Below are 15,879 nucleotides of genomic sequence, written 5' to 3' on the forward strand. Positions count from 1 at the left end.
TGTGTGTGAATTTCCCTTTAACATAATGGTTGTGTAGTACTAACAGAGTTAATGGCTACTTGTATGTACTGTATAATACAGGAGGTGGGGATCTGACTTCTAAAACTATGATCATTTTATGACCTGCTTTGCCTCTGGAGCCTCATAAGCTTGAAATTATTTGCTCTAAAGTGAGAGTAACCTTTGTAGGGAGATATAACAAATTCTTCCCTTTACAAATGAAAAATTGAATACCTAAAGTCCCCTTTGTCAATTTAATATATACTCAGGGATTTTTGCCTTTACAACCCTACCTGGTATTACTGTGATTTATCAGGACTAATGTTAGCTAACATAAAGAAACTTTAGATATTGCTGTGTGACTGCCATTAGCTGATTTCATGAATTCTTTCTATTTGTGCTTCTGTTTAATTAGGTTTTAGCATTAAAGTTCTCATGAAACAGCTAACAGAGAGCTATCTGGTAGCCCTTTACATCAGCCAATAGTACTAGTGGGACCACTATCGGTGACCCTGTCCACTTCCATGTGACGAAAACCTCGACATCTCCATTTCCACAGAAGCTGCACTCATGCAGGTTCCTTGAAATATAGAAGCTTGGAAAATAGGGATATGGGACACCAAGAGTGTACGGTTTATCAAACAATAATAAGCTAGCTAGTGTGATATTTCCTAATTGTGATGTGATGGGATGGGATGCACAGCTGAGGTTTTTGTCATATGACAGTGAGCATGATTTCATCTGGAATGGGTTGTCCCACTTGTTAAATTACATATCCTACTATAGCGAAGGCACGACCCACTCTGCTCCGCTCCTGATTCATTAGTACTTGTTACTTTGGTTGATTGGGTTAATTATGTTGAGGGATGAGAAAGTTAGGTTAGTGATGATTCATTTGAGTTAGGGTAAGAATATCAGAGAAATATTCAGAATAATGCTCCCCTCCTGTGTTTCCTGTTGTCCAACCCACCGAATGGTTAAGGGTATGATTGCGTGCTTCATTTCATTTCATTTTTTGCCATTGTTCAGCCATACATTGACATGACATATAGCACCAGACCTGATGAAAACACAGGTTTTACCTTTAGGCTGTGACTGTGACCACAGAACAGCTAACCAAATACAGTGACAGCAGAAATACAGTCACAGAAATACAGCTAATACAGCTATCTGTGATGTGCTTCTTTTAACCGCTGGAAGGCAAGAAATATGGTACTGGTAAGAAACCTTGGATTCTGGTTCACCTGTGGTCCACTAAAATAACAGCATTTCTAAAAGTCAGTCAGTCAAAAGTCAGCCACTTTTCCACTGTCTGACTCACCTGTGCGTCTGGCTTTGGCTTGCACGATGCAGGCCCACAATAGCTCCGGGACAGTGTATATTATGTAACCACAAATCTCTTTCCACGCACCCACATTGGACTGTAATCCACTTGAAACCAGCGTGAGAGATGTCTGATCCTCTGCTCGGTGTTAGGAGTCACTTCATCAAGTGGATAATGCAGCAGACAAATTAAAACAAAACAAAAAACAAAACAACGCTAAAAGGCAAGAACTGGAAATTTATTTATGGCTGTAATGACACCGAAATCCATAATATAACAGCACTGACTACTTAAAAATACTTCAACTAAAGTAAGAAGCAAAACTTTTTACAACCTCACGCTATTCTGGTCGTCCACCTGTAGGGGGCGCGGTGGAGAACTAATCTTTTTTTGTCCAGCAACAGCAATCGGCAGCAGCAGAGTGTTTCTCCTCCTCACTCACATTGAGAACCTGCTGCAAACACACGGACGCGCACTCGCTTACCTGCTGGTGATAACCGAGCGAAGATGTTCTGCAGACGGGCATGGCAGAGAGTCGGGCCGCTGGCACGGAGGGCTTTCAAACCGGTGTCCAGAAACGGTGAGCCCGGTTCTCGGTTAATGACTTATTGATCTTTTCACGTGGTTTGTCGTCAAATTAAGCAGAGCGATTAAATTAATTTAAACGTTTTCTGAATGAGTGTCAACTGTTCAAAGTGTGGTTACTCGGACAAATGTAATCACCTTAAAAGTTTATTTCTGCACGTTCCTTTAAACATTTCCACTGTATTTATTTTGTGTCATAAGCAGAAGCATTCTTGTGTTTCCTCCGACTTGTGCGTTCATCCAGTCAGGAGGAGGTGTGTCTTGCTTTGGGAACATGCAGTTCTTGCACATTAATTAGAAAGAAAAGCATCACGCACGACCAAAACTCTTCGTGACTTCAGTTTATAACCAAGTTGCAAGTTGTAACTTGACAGTCAGTGGATATATTCCAAACTCCAGCAGTGTTGTCTGATATTTGCAAACAAATGCCCGTTTACAAGCAGCTCTTTGTCGTGGGTACGCTCTGTCCCGGGACTGTGTGGAGATCAGCTGTGCGCCACAAAACTTAATTAACACCAACAACTCTTAACATCCGTCACACGTGCATATACGCAAACATTTAGATGTGTTTGTATTTTAAGCGTGTATTTGTATTTAACGTGAAGGCGTTTTGAGGCCTGTATTTTTGGGATGTTTTCTCTCTTCGTGCGTTCTTGCGCAGATCATCTTCTACTTTGAGATGTGAGCATGTGGAATTCAGCCTGAGGGCAAACTGCTGCTTTAATTTCCTTTTTAAAAGCATTCTGGTGAAGCTCTGACTGATGGTGCACGTGAAATAAATAGTAACCACAAGAGAGCTGTCTTGTTTACAGACCAACAACAACAAAAAACAAACAATAACAAAAAAAACCTTGCATGTGTGACAGTCGCACCAGACCTGTCCTGGCTGCCCTGCACGCCTGCATATTCTCCTCCATTCTGTCTCAGTGAGCACGTGACAGAGGACGGGCAGTCGCAGGAGACCACATACATGTCCACACACATGTGTCACAGCGTCCATAGAGGCCATCTTGTCTGCTGTTGCCTGACATGTGTGTCCATCTTTACAGGCTTGAACCTCACTGCAGGGATTAACTGATTACTTGTATAAATAACCTGTACTTGGCCTTGTCCCTGCATAGTGCTGCTGTGTCATGGGTATTAGAAGGAGAAAGAGTGAGGACTCACACGTACCGTGGCTCAGCAGCCACAGCAGGACTACGTCTAGCTCCGTTTTGGTTTTGTACACATTTTTATCACTTGTAATTTAGTGGGACTACATTAAATATGTAGGTTGAGCCAGAAGCCGGGTAACTTGGCTTAGCAGACTGGAAATGTGGATAAACAGCTTAGAGGGTAACAAAAATTGACAAAGACAAAGTGCATTCATATGTTGGCAAGCAGCTGCTTATCTGCAATGATGATACATTGTGATGTCATCAGGGTCATCTCAGCTTGGCCTTTGGGGGTCTTGGTGTGGTTTGATGGATGAAAAGATGCTATCGCTTGCATAATGAAAAGTTCACTGTAGTGTGACTTATACTAGTGATTAAAAGTCACAATGTCTTGATCTCTGTGTGTTGATTTTACCTTTTCCTTTAACTGTCTCTTGTCAGTCCCCCAACCTGTATACCATAACATACTAAATCACTGGCATGTCTCTTAAATGCTGCTCAGTCTTAAAATTGGGTGAATGAAAGCCTTTGTACCTGATGGAATTGAGATGCTGCTGAGAAGTTTTACTGCCATTGACCTGTCTAGAAAATATAAATATTGCTGCATCCAGTATGGATACTTGGCATTTCTCTCCTTCTTTCAGAAACTGTCACCCTGTCATGTCTAGAAATTGAAAATATAGATACTGATACTGTCACATGTTTAAAGACAGAATGATATTAACAATCCACGGAGCACGGTGGATTGCACAGACAGACAGCTAAATGAAGAGCTGAAACTGAAACAGTCACGTTATTTTCAGTCTTTTGAATTGTTGGAAAATATCAATGTATATTTTCAAGGGATGTAACCACTGAAGATAAAGACTTTGGATTTGTTCTTGACTTCACCAAAAGGAAAAAAAAAAAAGCCTAATTATTGACCACACAAGAGTGCAGTTAGCAAGATGGTAACATTTGCACCTGATTTTAATAATCTGGTTAAATGTGCTGAGAATGCAACAGGTGAATAATCATCCATGTCTTCATCCAAGTTGTCATTGTAGAAGTCACAGGATTAGTTGAGGTTTGCCTGAAAGCCAGCTATGTGTAAAGTGCATGACTTCCACCCTCTGCACACAGTTATGGTGCTTATGGTATCTTTACACAGAAGAGAGTGTGTGTGTGTGTGTGTATGTATGTGTGCATGTTTGAGGTCCAGTGAGGAAGAGATTAGGCTGAGGCAGTGTTTGGGATGCAGAGTGGTTTTATTTCTGGCCTCCTTTGCATGCACCACTGACAATCCTTTAAACACCAGCAAATCTTTCACAGGACGTGCAGGCTCCAGCCGGCCACTCTTACCTGTCCACCACAGCAACAGCCTGCTAACAAGCACTTGACAAATAATTCCCGATTGTATGTTGAGGGAGTGGGTGATATGTTCAAACCCAATGGATAATTTTGAAGTTGTTGATGCCAATTTAAGATGGTTGAACAGGAAGTGTTCTAGTGTTTGTGTGTGCTGGGGATTTAATTTAAGGGACAATTCAGTGTTTAGCTTGGCTGCTGCTAAATCTTTCCATCTCCTCCAATACAAATGACCAGGGCTGTATTGTGTAACTGGATTAAGGGATGAAGACATGTTGATGCTGTCAAAGTGCATTGGTGTTGTGCCAACTTGCACTTCTGATGGGACAGTTTCCTGAATTAAATGCCTGCAACTACATATATACCACTTTCTGTCTGATTTTCACTTATTATCCGTGCTCATTTTGGATGTCGTAACACAAATAGCAAATACCCTACATGTGTTCGGTGGTTGAATGAAGGTGCAGATGCCATCCATCCTGGTCCATAATTACGACACGTTTCAAATTTCTAATTATATCACTTTTACTGAAAGTCAGATTTCCAAACTAACCTATAACTGTACCCTCCTGTGTCTCTCAGCAGCTCCAGTGCGACACATGGCCTTTGGGGTTCCCGGTGGCTCCTCCAACATGACATACTTTGTTCTTTGTGGAGGAGGACTCACTGCTGCGGTTGTCTATGTGAGTATCTGTGTGACATTTCACCATTTGAAGATCTCAGCAGGTTTCTAGTCGACAGCCCATAAGTTTGCATTATTACCCCTTTGCATTTCTGCTGAGATTTCTCAGAGTGGTATTACACTGGAAAACAACCCGTGTAGTGACATAATAAATGGCAGTCTAGGGAAACCTATATTAAAACAGTTTTTCATCAAATGTATGCTTTTAATAAAATCAGGTACAGAACAGTTGTGTAAAAGATTCAAGTTCCATGGCAGTAAAAAAACCCAAACAAACAAAGAAACAAAAACAACAACTTCTGCACGCTGTCTTGACATATAACTTTACTGCAGCCACTTTTAGATCACAGGACTTGTACGAGTCAAGATGAAGCTTCCTTTCCTGCTGAAAAAGGTCATTTGAAGGCTGTTGTAGGCTTGTAGTCTTCTAGTCCAAGACTCAGACTCAAGTTCGACTTGAGCCCTAATTTTAAGGACTTGTGACTTGACCCGGACTTGAGCACCGTTGACTTGGACTTGTTCATTAACTGCATTCAGACTCGTAAATCAGAGTGGATTCTATTACCATAGTAATTTGGCATAAGGTGGTATCTATATTAAGTTCAATATTATATAATAATTACAGTACAATAATGTATTTGGATTGGACTCGGATCAGTAGTGTACTTGATTTGGACTTGACTTGGATTTTTCTTTAATGACTTGGACTTGTCTCAGACTCAAACACTGGGAGCTTGAACTGTTACAACACTGCAATGTAAACATTACAGCACTTCTTGCTTTTTTCTGGACTGTGCATGCAAACCCTAATGCAAATCTTTACTTTCATGCTTTGCCAAAATGTGTATAAAGTAACTTTATGTTAAACTGAAAGTATCAGTCAGTTTAACATAAAGTTAAACTTTATCCACTAGACTGGCATGTATTAATACATTCCAGGTACTGATCAAAAATGTAGGTGGACATCATACTCATGAACACGATTTTGTCAAGAACTAGTCAAGGATTTACTTCCATTTCTAATTGTAAAATACAACCACAAAGACCACCAACAGCTACTTGAAATCATCCATCTGTAGTTTTACAGTGGGGTGTCTTGACTGGTGTAAACAGGGAGCCAGTTAACATGCAGTCTCAGGACAGACTTGACTGTGTGTAACAGACATCACCATAGCTCAGGCACTGGAGGGGACATAGATGTGTCTTTGTGCTTTCTAAACACAGCTATTGTCTGGGTAGAGTTGTTCCTGTCTGCTGTCAGGCTCCTGGCAAAGCACAAGTGTGTATCAGCTGCACTGGTTCATGTTAAGACAAAATGTCAGAGTAAGGTGGCATTTTGTAATACTGTTTCCTTTATCGTACTGTTATCATTTGATGTGTGTTGGAATGTAATAAGTGCATATCTGCCCTCTTTTCACACAGGCCTACAGGACAGTCAATGGTGATAGTGAGCGCTATGAGGACAGACTCGCCAACATGGGCTCCACAGCAAAGGGTCAGTTGTTCACACACTTCTGAGCATATCTTTATGTAGCCTAGAGTTGAGTGAGTAATCGGTACAAATAATCTACTTTTTACAATCCAAGTAAAACGTGTCAATATCCAAACTTGTGATGAAGGACAATAGTCATTGGATAGCAGACTGAAGTTCATCTCTTGCTCTTGTTATCCAAAACAATGATCTGAAGCTCAATTCTGATGCTGTTGTAAATGGTTTTCTAATAAATGATTAAACATAGCAACTTTGATCAATCCAATCGATCAATTTCAAGTTTAAATGAGCAACTTCCAGTTAGTTCCACTGAGTTCCAGTTTAAGCACCACCCACTTCCTGTTTAAGTACAGCCAATTCCAAGTATGGATGCGGATGCAGATAATTTAGTGGGCTGAATAGATACAGATAAGGTGTACTCACTTATCCTTAGTACAGTTCATACTTCCCACACAGGCCTTCAGTGCGGGAAAAACCAATTAATGTGGCAGAGTTTCTATATTATTTATCTATTTACATTACAAGAAACTACTAAAGAAAGTAAATGAACTCACATTCCTTGTAAATAACAATTGAAATCTTGATCAAACATCTTGATCCACACAAATGACAACACCTGGCCCAGCCAACACAAACATGTGACCCCAGTGAGCATGGTCAGTGTGTGTTCTCATGCACCGGTGAAGGTAACAAGCCTCAGTTACCGTGATATAGAGTGAATCTGAACGTAAGTATGGCCACACTATGTTTTCATTTGCATTCCTGTCTCAATGAAGAGGTGACAAAGCCTTTAGTGGCTTTAATGCTCAGACTGCAGCCCACACTGCAGATTTTTTAGGTGAACACAGTGATGCTTGACATCAGTCTTGTGTAACTCGAAGCGTCTACGTTTATGTACTTGACCGAACTGTGTTTGTAAGTCTACATTCACGCTAGCGACATTGTGAGGCTGTACACAGTGGTGTGTTGAGCTAGATCAGAATGCTAACTTGCTCGCAGTGACACATCAACTTGCTGATTTTTAGCAGTATATTTAACATGTTCACCACCCAGTTTGCATGTCTTAAATCAATTTCAAAGGCAGCCAGATAGTCAGGGATTATTTGGGCATCTGTCTTTGGCTTGTAGATAAGTGAAACGTGATATTGATTTGGGGTCTTAAGTTTGCTGATTGGTACATACTAATGAATTAAATAAATGAACCAAAATGGTTCTGAGAAATACAAAGCAGTTGGTATTGTTGTTCTGAGCTGGTTTGGCTTCATGACCCAAACATCAGTCATGGTGGAACGATCATTCTCAATAGCTTTATCTTGTCTGTCTGTTTTGATTTGTCTAAAAATTATTTGTCTATTCAGCCAGTCTGAGTCCAGGGACATCTTGGCTCTGCGCCCAGAACAGCAACTAGTATGCAGTTAGCATAGGAAACGGCTGCCGCTGGTTCAGTGTTCATTCAGCCTGAAAGTGAAGTTCTGGTCACAAATGGAGCATAAAGCTCTGCTCCTGACAGTGCTGGATGTTATACGACATTGGCTTTAAACTGGCAAACATTACCAGGAAGCACTTTCACAAACACCTTGATGCACATGGTCATAAGTGATTGAGGATCATATTGTCCTGACACATTAGTGTGAGTACACATCACAGGGTCTTGTAACAATGCAAATTTAGTGGCAGCTTCTGAGAACAGTCACTCTGACCTTCTTATGAGGCTAAAGAAAACATGTTACAATGGGCCTAAATGGGTATTAGACTACTGCGTTAAAGTTGAGGCACATTATTTGATGTGGGACTGCAGTAATGATTGTTGTCATGGCAAAATTTTATATACTAATATATGGTGTGTAATAGTAATGTTTTAGCCTGGTATTATGTTGCATATCTAGTGAACCAAATGGCTGGGAGGAGCTACAATGCCGAGTAATATTTAAATAATGTTAGCATGCTGTGGCTTTGCTGTTCCATCCTGACTTGTTTTCAGTATTTTGCTAAGTTATGGTTCAACTGACCATCATTGTTTGTTAATGAGGTCCTGCACTCTTCTGTAATTTTAAAGTATATCTATCTATCTATCTATTCTGGACTTCTATTTTGAAAATATTTGCCTATTTGATTTTCAGTGTGGCACATTTCAACTAAGATGAGATAATCTGTGAAGCTGCATTCAGCTTTTAGCTTGGACTTTGTGCTTGAGCCATTTAACTTGACTCAAGCACTTGACTTGACTGAATGAAAAAAAAAAAGACTTGCTCTAGCTCCAAAGTGCTCATTCATCATTATGTATTAGCTGCAGCCATTTAATCAATCTGTGTATTGAATGATGGCACTTATCTAATCAGTACCCCAAAGTTAATACTGAATGCTGTTTTCCACCTTTTTTGTCTCAAGTATCTCTTTTTTTTAGGTTCTCTATAAACCAAAATTAAATCTCCTGTAGTTAGTGAGAGCAACAAATAACGGAAAGCTTCAGTGACATCAGCAGTTATATTTCTGTCCTCAGGATGACATGTTGGGGTTAAGGATTATCCTTCACTTTACTCATATTATGCTGCTTTACCTTTCAGACCTTTTAAAGACTTAAGCTCTTCACCTTCAGCCATATGATACCCATTGACCGGAGCCAGGAGCCAAATAGTTCAAACCTGATAACTATAGCATTGTTGCCAATGTGACAAAATCTTGATCTACAGAGATTTACATGTATGAACAGCCAAAAATTAAACGTACACTGCACTAGCTGTTTCTTCAAATGTTTGTGTGTGTGTGTGTGTGTTTTTAAATAGATGCACATAACAATTAACAAAGACAAATAAGTCAAGACTGTCGTCATTCTTTTCTATGTCCAACCACTTAATCTGCAGCACCAGAAGTGGTAGTTCCTGCAGCTGAACCAGAGGCGGTAGCTCCCACAGTTGAACCAGAAGTTGAAGTCCCTGCAGCTGAATCTGCTCCAGTGGAGGAGGTGGCAGCTGCCACTGAGGTCGTCGCCGAGTCTATCCCTGCTACTGCAGAAATGGTAGCAGAGACCACTGCCGACCCTGTTGCAGAGGCCGTTCCTGAAGAAACAACCGTGGTGGCCTCCAAGGTGGTCATTAGTGAGACTGCAGCAGAGCCAGCAGTTGCAGAAGAAGCTGCTCCACCTGTAGCAGTAGAGGCGGTTTCTGAAGCCGATCCAGTCATGATGGATATCGCTGCCACGGAGGAGACACCAGCAGAGGCCCCTACAGCAGAACATGCTGGTACAGAAGCAGTAGATGAAGTTGTTCCTGCTCCCCCCACTGAGGCAGAAACTGGCTCTGCAGGCCCTCAGGCAGAGGCCACCACTGCTGCAGGAGTGGCTGCATGAAGCTGTAATGCCTTCATAGTTTACCCAGAGAGGAGTGCTGGGAGTTAGTTATGTTGTCCCACCTCTCTGGGCCTAGGAAAAAGGGACTCATGAACCCCTATGTTGTTAAGGGGACAGAGGGGGTTGGTTTGTTAAAGAATACAAGTTAGGGGTTCATCAGTCCGGTTTTCAGGTGCCTTCCTTTCCTCTCCTTGCCCCAAGCTCTAGACCCAAGCAAGAACCTTTGGCATTAGGCTGTTTAGATTTAGTTGGGAAATTCCAGTTTCTATAGGGATTTTCAGAATGACAGCATATTACAGTTTGGCTGCTGTACAGTTAAAAGAGGAGTGTTGAACTAGGTGATACAAGGGATGGAGCAGAATTTATTCTGAAGTGTCCTTTTCTCCTTTACTAATATTAAAATGTCAGCATGGTGAATGACTACAGCCTGTGTGACTGAAGTTATTCAGTCTCGTTATCATTTACACTTGGTCGTCTTCTGCTCACAGAATGCTTACTTCTAGCTATATCCCATGAGTCTTTGCTGAGGTGAGGATTGTTATGCAAACACTAGAAAGATGGAACATCAAGTCAGTGTGCTTCAATCAGTTGCAGCTCTCTCAGTGTGAAGTTTGACCAAAAACCAGTTTGCTCTCCTTTTCCTGCCTGCAATTTTTGCTTACTTTTGTTATAGCATCCTTTTTTGCTTCTCCTATTGGCTTTGTACTCATAACCATCATAGTTTTTTTTGTTCTCCTTGCACTTTCAAAAACATTTCATTTCTGCTATTACATCCTGTGTGACTACAGCTACGACAGCCTGCAGCCACTTTTTCTAATTGACACTTGTTTTGACATCGCTTCAATTTACCAGCCATGTTCAAGGCTGTTTTTAGTGTTCAGCTCACTTCTGTTGTTTATTCTTCTAGTATTAAATGCTAATCTTTCAGGGAAAACTCAAAAAATGCTTTCACCTCTGTCTCTGAGAACATTGTCACTGTGATTATTGTATTTAAGTGTTCAAAGAATAAAACCTCGCTGGGTTTATATTAAGACATTTCTCTTTTTTTGTACAATATTGCATTTTGAGTACTCAGTGGAAGGTTGGTTTTATGGTGAATATAATTGACTCTGATTGTTTAGATGTTTGCATTTATAAAATTCTGCACATTGTAAAATGACTGTTCAAAATAATTATCCAGTCTTTGTGGGTTTAATTTATGGCCTGGAGTTTACCCAACTACTTCCCTAGCTGCTTTGAATCTAACATGTGACATGTGCTAAATATTATAACAACAAAAATGCACTTCCTGTAGAAATGCTCCCCTTCCTGAACAATCCCTGTCTCATGTTCATGCTCCTGTGCCTTTGAGGTGAGGATTGAAAGACCGTTTTTTTTTTTTTTTTTTTTTTTTTTTTCCCTATTGTGGTCTCCAGATTATGTCTTAATGATCTAATGAGATCCAACTAGTCCATGGCATCACAACATGTTTTTATGTGTGCAATAACATGAAATGCAAGGTAAACCAATTGATCAAGTGTCTGTGCAGTAATCTACATAGATATAGTCATGAGGTTGTTTAAGACGTGAAAGATCTGCAGGCAATGCTCCACAAACTGTCCTGCAGAACAGGTTGAGGAAAAAAAAATCTGCCAGCACTCTGCACACGTGCATCCCACCCCTTTAAAAGTTTCTCTCAGATTTGATAGTTGAACTACAGATTTGTAGTCTCAGACAAGACTAATCCTAGATGATGCTTGTTTTAGGGTGTCCTGGTGGCTCTCCTGGTGGCTCTCCTGGATGGTGTGACAGACACACTCATGGGATGCTGTTACTGATGACCCAGGGATGTTGACTATCTAACGCTGTGTATAGCTCTCACTGGGAATCACGTTTATAGAAAATGTCCATCTGGGGTTTATCAATGTCTAAAACATTAGACTGAAGATAAATTCAAATTGAGTGCTACCAAACCAAATTGTCTCCAGCAAGAGTGCTGAGAGTTGACCACATAAACTCTGTCCAGCTAATTGCTTTTTCATGTTTTACACATGTTCTAAAACAAGGTTTTATTAGCAGAAGGAGCATGAACTGGGAAAGTAAACTGTAGAGTGTTTTCTGAACCTGTGGTGACTGTATACCTTACAGTGATAGGCACCTGGTCAAGGTAAGTGCAACTTACACAAGTCAACACGGCAAATCACTGTATGTACAGAATTAATCCTGGCATCTCTGAAATGCTGCACACGGTTTGTTTTCAAAGTAAGGTAAATTAGATAGTAGAAAACTCAGATTACATATATGTAATCTGAGTTTTACATGAAAGTAGGGCCTTAGCAATTATTTTTGTTATTGTTATTTTGACAAAAACGAATGTTATCATAATTGCTGTAGGTTGATTTTTTTTTGTCTTTTGATTAATTATTTCAGCCCTAAAATACACTGTCAAGGCCATTATATAGGAGGATGTTCACCTCCTCAAAGATAAAACACCCATACATACAGTATGGTACAATAAAAATGTTTTGTATAGTAGCAGACTTCAAATAAAATTTAAGATGATATTAAAGCAATTTTATCCAAATGAAGCTCATTTATAATGCTGTAGGAATGTGTGGACTTCTCAGCCAGCACTTCCTGTCCTCCTTGTGTTCTTCAGAGTCTATCCCAGATCTACTCACAGCTGTGAAGATCCTGGCCGGCTCTACAGTTGAGATAGCAGCAGCTTCTGTTGGTGAGACGAGTCTGGTGAAAGCTGTCCAGAAAGTAGAGGAAGATGGAAAAGGTTTGGATTTCACACTGGAGGTGGTAGAGCCAGAAATCCTGGAAGCAACCACAGAGGAAGTAACTGAAGACACAGCCGTTGTAATGAACAAGGAGCAGTTGAAGTCTGACACTGATGCAGAAGATGCAAAGGCTCCAGCTGCTGAAGAGGAGATATTTGTTCTTGCAGCAGCAGAGGAGGAGGAGGAGGAGAAAGAGAAAGAGGAGGAGAGGGCAGCTGCAACTCTTCCAGAGGAACCGACAGCCTCCGCCCTGACAGTGGAGGAGGTGGGTGAGGCCGAGGTTGAAGATCAGACTCCGGTCCCTGGAGTTGCTCCAGAGGAGTCTATCTCCTCTGCAGTGGCCTCGCCTGAAGACTCTGCTCCTGCTGAGGAAACCACAGCATCTGAGGAGGACACCATCATTGCTGAAGCAACACTGGCTGCTGAGACATCAGTGGAGGAGGCAGCAGCCGCTGATGCTTCAGCAGAGGAGACTGCTGAAGCTGCAGCAGTTGTGGACTCAATTCAGCTGGCAGCAGCCTCCTCTGGGTCAGAGCTGGAGCTCCTTTCAACTGCAGAACCAGAATCTACATCAGAGGTTCCAGTACATGAGGGCAAGCACTGCCACTCTTCTGTTTCATCAACAGCAGAGGAGGTGGCGCCACCTGTTGATTTGGGAGGGCAGCTGGAGAATGAAGGAGCTGTGGATATGACACATGAGGCCAAGGAAGCATTATCACTGGTGCAAGGACAAAGTAAGAACATACTGTAAGATGTTTTTGAACATCTCATACTTTACCTGTAATGTAACATACTAGTTACACTTGTTGCTTTGTTAAATGTAAAGAAATATTAGTAATGTAACTTCACAGTATGTTCCTTTTTTAAAAAAGATGATTCTCCCCACAGTCCCCACAGCCAAATAAGATATAAATATGGGTTAAGAAAAACAAAAGACCCTCTCAGATTACCCACCCTTGACCAAAAAGTTACAGTACCCCCCCTCCTTCCCATTCACAGTCCATCCTGGTCATTTGTAAACTGCCCCTAAATATTATGTTCATTATCTGTAAACCAAATGTACATTATGTATGTTTAACCCTAATTAAAGATTCATTTCACAAGTTTCAGCTTGTGTCCACCCGTCACACAATACTGCAAAAATAACTGACTAAGGTTAGTGGCTAAGGAAAGGTCAACCTCAGATCTGAAAGACAAAATATTCTTTAAGTCACAAACCATCATGTGGGCACAATGAAGACACTAGATGGCAGCACAGTCAATCTTTATTGCAGAAGACATACTGACTTGTTAAACATAGTGAATAACAGTCCTTACTTCAGTCTGTTAGGGTGTGCCAATGTCAGGCTTCTAGTATTGTACATGCTGGCTCACTGACAGAGTTCAGTTGACTCTATGAAATTGATATGACGTAGCTGAACTGATGATGGACAGAATATCTTGAATAAAGGTTTCAGAGTTGCAACAGGACCCTCTGGGCCCTCACCCAGAATCACTCTGGATGATGTTTTAGGTTTTCTTTGTCAAAGGCCTTTGTCAATGAGGGCTGCTATAGTACCGGTAATAGGTTTAAGTAAATCTTAATTGTGTCACATAACAAAACAATTAAGAACACAGTGTGGCTAAACTCAATGCCACCTTACTGCTGTTTAGTTTTGCCATTGAAAAAACAGACACAAACATATATAATAACAATATAACTTTCCCTGTATTTGGCTCTGACCAGATGTATTTCTGTCTGAATCCACAGAGCCAAAGATGTCTGTCTGGACTGTAAAAAGCTGCTCAGTGATGTAGTAGTACAGTTAAGAAGGTAAATGGTTGACAGCATCACAGCTAAAAACACAGCTGTCTGTGTAGAATTAGAGACAGTAGAATGGACATCTTCCAAACAGGTATTGTTCTCAGCCACAGTCATATTTTAGATGCTCAGAGTTGATGAGGGCAGTGTTGCTTATGCATGCTACATTTTTGCGCTCTATTTAGACCTTGTTGCCTGTGTCCATCCTACTTATTTAGATTTTAGGATATGTGGCAAAATAACATAGTCATGTATATGCATGCATTCCTACCATACAAACTAGTATTATGCTTTTGTGTTGCAGCCACAGGGACGATGGTGTTGGTAACAACCCAGTCATGAAATGACAGATCGTGTGCCTTCCACAACACTCACTTATCTGTCAGCCAAGCCAGGATGACCGATGAGATCAGTATGAGGAGAAGTAGCCACAAGTATAACTAGTTAATGTGTCCTTTATTACATTTTTTTAAATCTGCTCAATGTCAACTAGAAATTGTGGAATGATTCCCACTACGTCTCTTGTCCTCTAGGTGCCACTGTTGCAAAGCTTTCCATGTTCAGTTGAACTAAACAGCATTTCAAGAGCAGAACTGAACGTTTCTTAAAAGGCAGTGGGAGTGGTTTGTTGTTACAGTAATGTTGTGATAGATTCCAAACTTCCAAACAGCCTACATCATTTTTCCATTCATCAGCTAATACTGTAACAGCATGGACAGGCACATTTAGTACAAATGCAGGTACAAGCAGTGTTTTAAGACCACTGCACTTTTATTGTATTGCTACTTTGAAAGAGGTGCCCTCCTAGAAGAAAACAAAACAAATATTGACACAGTACAGTTCACATTAGTGCTGCACAGTATATTAATATTATATCAAGGCTGTGATAGATATTATCTTGACTTCGACTACATTGTATTATGGCAGTGTGTTATCATTGTTGTGTTGAGGTATTAGTGTTGAGGTATTTGGTCAAAAATATTGTGATATTTGGTTTTATCCATGCCCCCCCCCAATTGTTTTGCACCTTTCCCTCAGCTCATAATATTAAACAGACACATGTGTCTCCAGCTCTGTAAGAGCTGTAGATGGATGCTTTGTAGGTACACTGCATATATTAACTATGTATTATGTTAATATATTTGAATAACTATTATGCTAGTTTTATGTAATTAATTATGTCTCTGTTGATAGACTCTCTAAATAAAGAGATTTATAAACATAACTCAGGTTTGCAGTGCATGAAATTATTCATATTTTGACCAGTGTTCATAATCAGCATGGTAGTGCACTATGCTGTAGTCAACGTCAGCGCACTGACCACCTGGTGGAGGCAGATTGTCATTTCCTCATTTGTTTAAGCTTATGGTTATTAGCTTTTTA

General features: G+C 40.7%; 2 protein-coding genes across 4 annotated transcripts; both read left to right on the top strand.

Annotated features, from left to right (window-relative positions):
• Positions 1-1,680: 1,680 nt before the first annotated feature.
• LOC124066638 (protein MGARP-like) lies at positions 1,681-10,961 on the top strand. 2 transcript variants are annotated; one of them, XM_046403234.1, is made up of 4 exons: positions 1,681-1,904; positions 4,996-5,093; positions 6,515-6,587; positions 9,446-10,961. In XM_046403234.1, the coding sequence occupies exons 1-4, from the start codon at positions 1,832-1,834 to the stop codon at positions 9,928-9,930; spliced, it is 729 nt and encodes a 242-aa protein (XP_046259190.1). In that variant the 5' UTR covers positions 1,681-1,831; the 3' UTR covers positions 9,931-10,961. The 2 variants fall into 2 exon arrangements, with proteins under 2 accessions (XP_046259190.1, XP_046259181.1); XM_046403225.1 differs by having other exon boundaries at positions 1,683-1,904; positions 4,993-5,093.
• A 1,531-nt stretch (positions 10,962-12,492) lies between these two features.
• Positions 12,493-15,429, top strand: LOC124066720 (brain acid soluble protein 1-like). Of its 2 annotated transcripts, XR_006844644.1 has the most exons (4): positions 12,493-13,429; positions 14,446-14,508; positions 14,801-14,930; positions 15,030-15,429. XR_006844644.1 is itself a non-coding variant. In XM_046403424.1 (3 exons), the coding sequence occupies exons 1-2, from the start codon at positions 12,493-12,495 to the stop codon at positions 14,490-14,492; spliced, it is 984 nt and encodes a 327-aa protein (XP_046259380.1). In that variant the 3' UTR covers positions 14,493-14,508; positions 14,801-15,429. The 2 variants fall into 2 exon arrangements, 1 of the variants encoding a protein (XP_046259380.1); XM_046403424.1 differs by having other exon boundaries at positions 14,801-15,429.
• The last annotated feature ends 450 nt before the right edge of the window (positions 15,430-15,879 follow it).

Source organism: Scatophagus argus, chromosome 2, assembly GCF_020382885.2.
Source record: "Scatophagus argus isolate fScaArg1 chromosome 2, fScaArg1.pri, whole genome shotgun sequence".
Classification (NCBI taxonomy): Eukaryota; Metazoa; Chordata; class Actinopteri; family Scatophagidae; genus Scatophagus; species Scatophagus argus.